General features: G+C 45.4%; 2 protein-coding genes across 7 annotated transcripts in view; one reads left to right on the plus strand and one right to left on the minus strand.

The window, feature by feature from the left end:
• Positions 1–3,406, plus strand: part of LOC111865352 (centaurin-gamma-1A) — a 208,751-nt gene that overhangs the window by 149,431 nt on the left and 55,914 nt on the right. The gene's annotated exons all lie outside the window — the stretch shown is intronic.
• LOC111865353 (clumping factor A) overlaps positions 2,085–3,406 on the minus strand; it is a 16,577-nt gene continuing 15,255 nt past the window's right edge. For both annotated transcript variants that reach the window (XM_033751776.1, XM_023853300.2), the window contains one exon: positions 2,085–2,961. In XM_033751776.1, the coding sequence (XP_033607667.1) occupies positions 2,694–2,961 (268 nt within the window). In that variant the 3' untranslated portion in view covers positions 2,085–2,693. The remainder of the gene's footprint in view (positions 2,962–3,406) is intronic.

Consider the following 3,406-nt stretch of genomic DNA (forward strand, 5'->3'; position numbering starts at 1 on the left):
GTATTAATTTCTGTTAGATGGTGAGTCGACTCCAGGGTCCATAGTGCGGCCGAAAGGATTAGAACCCTACCAGATTTCATAACCTAATCCTATTTCATGCTACGCACTGAAAATATGCCGCATACTTTTACGCGTGTCCCGCAGTTAGTTCTGACAACTCTCCATAGATGGCTGCATATGAGTCCAAGATTTGTTTTCGCTCGCGTCGCTGCTCCTGTATGAAAGGAATGGACGAGGACGGGACGTGCTATGATGGGATGTGACATTCTTTGCATGTCTGCACAACCAAACCCTCGAACAATGACGCTCGTTAATGCAAATACAGTACACAAATGCCGGATAAGTCGTTTGGTAAGAATGGATATAGAGGGCCTTCCAAAATTGGCGTTCCGCTACAGACCGGAAGGATGACACAAAAGATGGCCGCCACAATGACTTGACTTAACCCTGCAGACTTCACTGAGATGATGGTTATGTAAAATTGGAATTCAGCACACTGCCATCCTATTCAAAACTGCAAACAGGTGTGTCGAATTTGCCCACAACTCGAATTTATGTGTTTTTTGTGCGATTTCTAGTAGAAACAGCGACTTTTTCCGAAGGACATTAACCGATTGGTCTTGGCGATGTAGTGTATACTTTTTTTTTTAATTTTATTTAGAGAAGAAGTGAAATCATTTTATTTTCCCTCCTCATACAAAAGTTTCCTGGGGGCACGCGGTAGCATACTTGGTTGAGGCATTATGCTACAAGCCGGAAGGTCTCGGGTTCCATTCCCCATAAAGTCACTGGATTTTTTCTATTGACCTAATCCTTCCAGCCGTTCTATGGCCATGGGGTCGACTCAGCCTCCAACAGTAATGAGTACCAGGAATCTTCATGGGGTAAAGGGCGGCCGGCGCTTAAGGCTGACAATCTCACCGCCATCTATGAGCCGATTGTTAAGAAAATATGGGAGCCTTGACGTCTCACAACCCTATGAGCATCCACAGCCTGTTGCAGGGATAGCTTTACTTAACCACATCGCCATCTGTGAGCCGATTGTCTAGAGAAAATGTGTGAGCCTGGACGTCTCACAACCCTATGGGCCTCCACGGCCTGTTACAGAGATAGCTTTACTTAAACTCACCGCCATCTGTGAGCCGATTGTCTAGACAAAATGTGGGAACCTCGAAGTCTCAAATCCTATGGGCCTCCACGGCGTGTTACAGAGGTAGCTGTACTTAAACTCATGGCCATCCGTGAGCCGATTGTCTAGAGAAAATGTGGGAGCCTCGACATCTCACAACCCTATGGGCCTCCACGACCTGTTACAAGGATAGCTTTACCGTTACAGAAGTTTTCTGTATGGCAAGATGAATCAAATTATTCTCTGAATTAAATTGAAATTTGACATGCATTCACAAAATTTGAACTCTACGTGAATATATCAGTTGCTTCCATTTTAAATCACTGTTCTCATTGAATTTGTTTTTGCCTTGACCCTTTCCGCACTCACGTTAAGTACTGAAACATGCGCTTTGATTTGTTGTATGCGTTCAGTGTTGCTCAGAACTGCAAATGGGCTGCAGTGTTAGGAGAGGGCATGATAATTGTACTTTTAGCTGATATTATCAGCTGGTGTTTCCGGTCCAGCTATCTCGTTCATAACGTGTAAAGGGTTTAAGGCTATGTAAATTCACACCGTGGGCCCCTGTTTATGGTTAGTAAGGTAAGGTAAAGTTGTCCCTGTGCTTAACTAGTCAAGCACTATGCCATGAAGGCGTATGGAGGAGTGCATGTATATATCCACATTTTCTTGACTTTGGGACTAGTTGGAGGCGAGTGGTCAGCTTTACGCCCCGGCCGCTTTATCCCCGGAAAAAGGAGCCACTGATACCCATTTTATATGAGGTTAGGTGGACCCCAGAGCCGGTCTGGGCTACTTGGAGGAGAGAAAATTCTTGACCCTACCGGGACTTGAACTCCGACCGCTCGGTCGTTGAACCTGTAGCCAGTCGCTGTAACGACTGCGTTATCCCTGCTCCGTTTAATGTTAGTACCGTGAATAATTTACACTCAGTGAACGAAATAAGAAATCGAAGTAAAAAAATGCATTTCATTTATTGTTTCTTATAAACAAACAGTATATGGTACAAACAAATCTTAAAATGTCCCATACTGGCTCAGTTGGATACCACCAAAAAGGGGATAGTGGGGAGACCAAAAGTTAGATGGATGAATGGAACCTGTGCTGCAGTGTCTAAGGAGAAGGAGGTTAGGAAAGGACGGTGGCACTTGAGAATCTGAGCTGGTAAGCCGATAGTTTACAGTAAATTTAACAATAATTGCCAGTCAGAGACAGTGGTTCCTGTATAGCCACAGATTGAGGTTATGTTTCTAGCGTGCGACCTGCCAACCTTCACACCCTGACTTGGCGGGACTGATCTGGTTTTGATGGCCGTTCTGCTGATACCCAATACCGTTCATCTGAGCATTTGTCTTTTGTATTTTTGGAGTTCATCATATTTACTCTCTAAAAGCACATATTTAACATTAAGAACTTTTCATTGTTTTGTAAGATTGTCAATATAAACAAACAGATTTGTGCAGTAGGAACTGATTTTTTTTTTTAAATATCATGGAATATCATGGCTTCATAGTTCTGAGCGTGTGTGTGTCACCATTTTGGTTCACCGAGAACTGTGCAGCCCCTAATGCACGATGTACTGTGCCGACGAAATGGTGTGGATGATAGTGTCCTTGTCTTGCCTCGTGCTTGCTCCTGCGATCACTCCAACCGATTGCACCGTTGGCTCCCCCGCCGTCGCTTCGTCCTCGAAGTGGTCTATTCTGTCTTTCAGAGTTTCGAGTGTCTGGTTCAGTTGCTTAGGAATCTCTTTCACGGGAACATTTGACGGGGCCACCACGAGCACCGGACTTCCAGCCACGCTCGACACTGTGGATGTGTCAACCTCACGCCTTCAACATAAAATGTATTTGCGTAAGCCGTCGTTTCCACAGGCGTTGGAAAGGCGAAAGAATACAACATTGTAATTCTACTTTGGGGGGGGGGGTAGGATAATTGGTTGAGGCACTGTGCTACAAGCCTGAAGGTCGCGGGTTCGATTCTCAATGAGATCATATTTTTCGATTCACGTAACCCTTCCACCCGCACTATGGCCCTGAGGTCGACTCAGTCTCTAGTTAGTTATTAGAGAGGGTGGGTTTCCCCATGCACTGAGACCTGTATTGGTCCATTGTGCTTCCCTCTATGATTTCTACCAGTCTCTATATCCTGCCGGTACTGGTGCTTACCATCAGTCCCGCCCAGCCAGCGAGACCGGCTCTACTGGCTGAGAGGTATCTATAATGCTTCCCCCATCTACCTGAGGTATTAGTGACTGCTGTCGGGCGGCAAATGTTC

This window comes from Cryptotermes secundus, unplaced genomic scaffold, assembly GCF_002891405.2.
Source record: "Cryptotermes secundus unplaced genomic scaffold, Csec_1.0 scaffold17, whole genome shotgun sequence".
NCBI lineage: Eukaryota > Metazoa > Arthropoda > Insecta > Blattodea > Kalotermitidae > Cryptotermes > Cryptotermes secundus.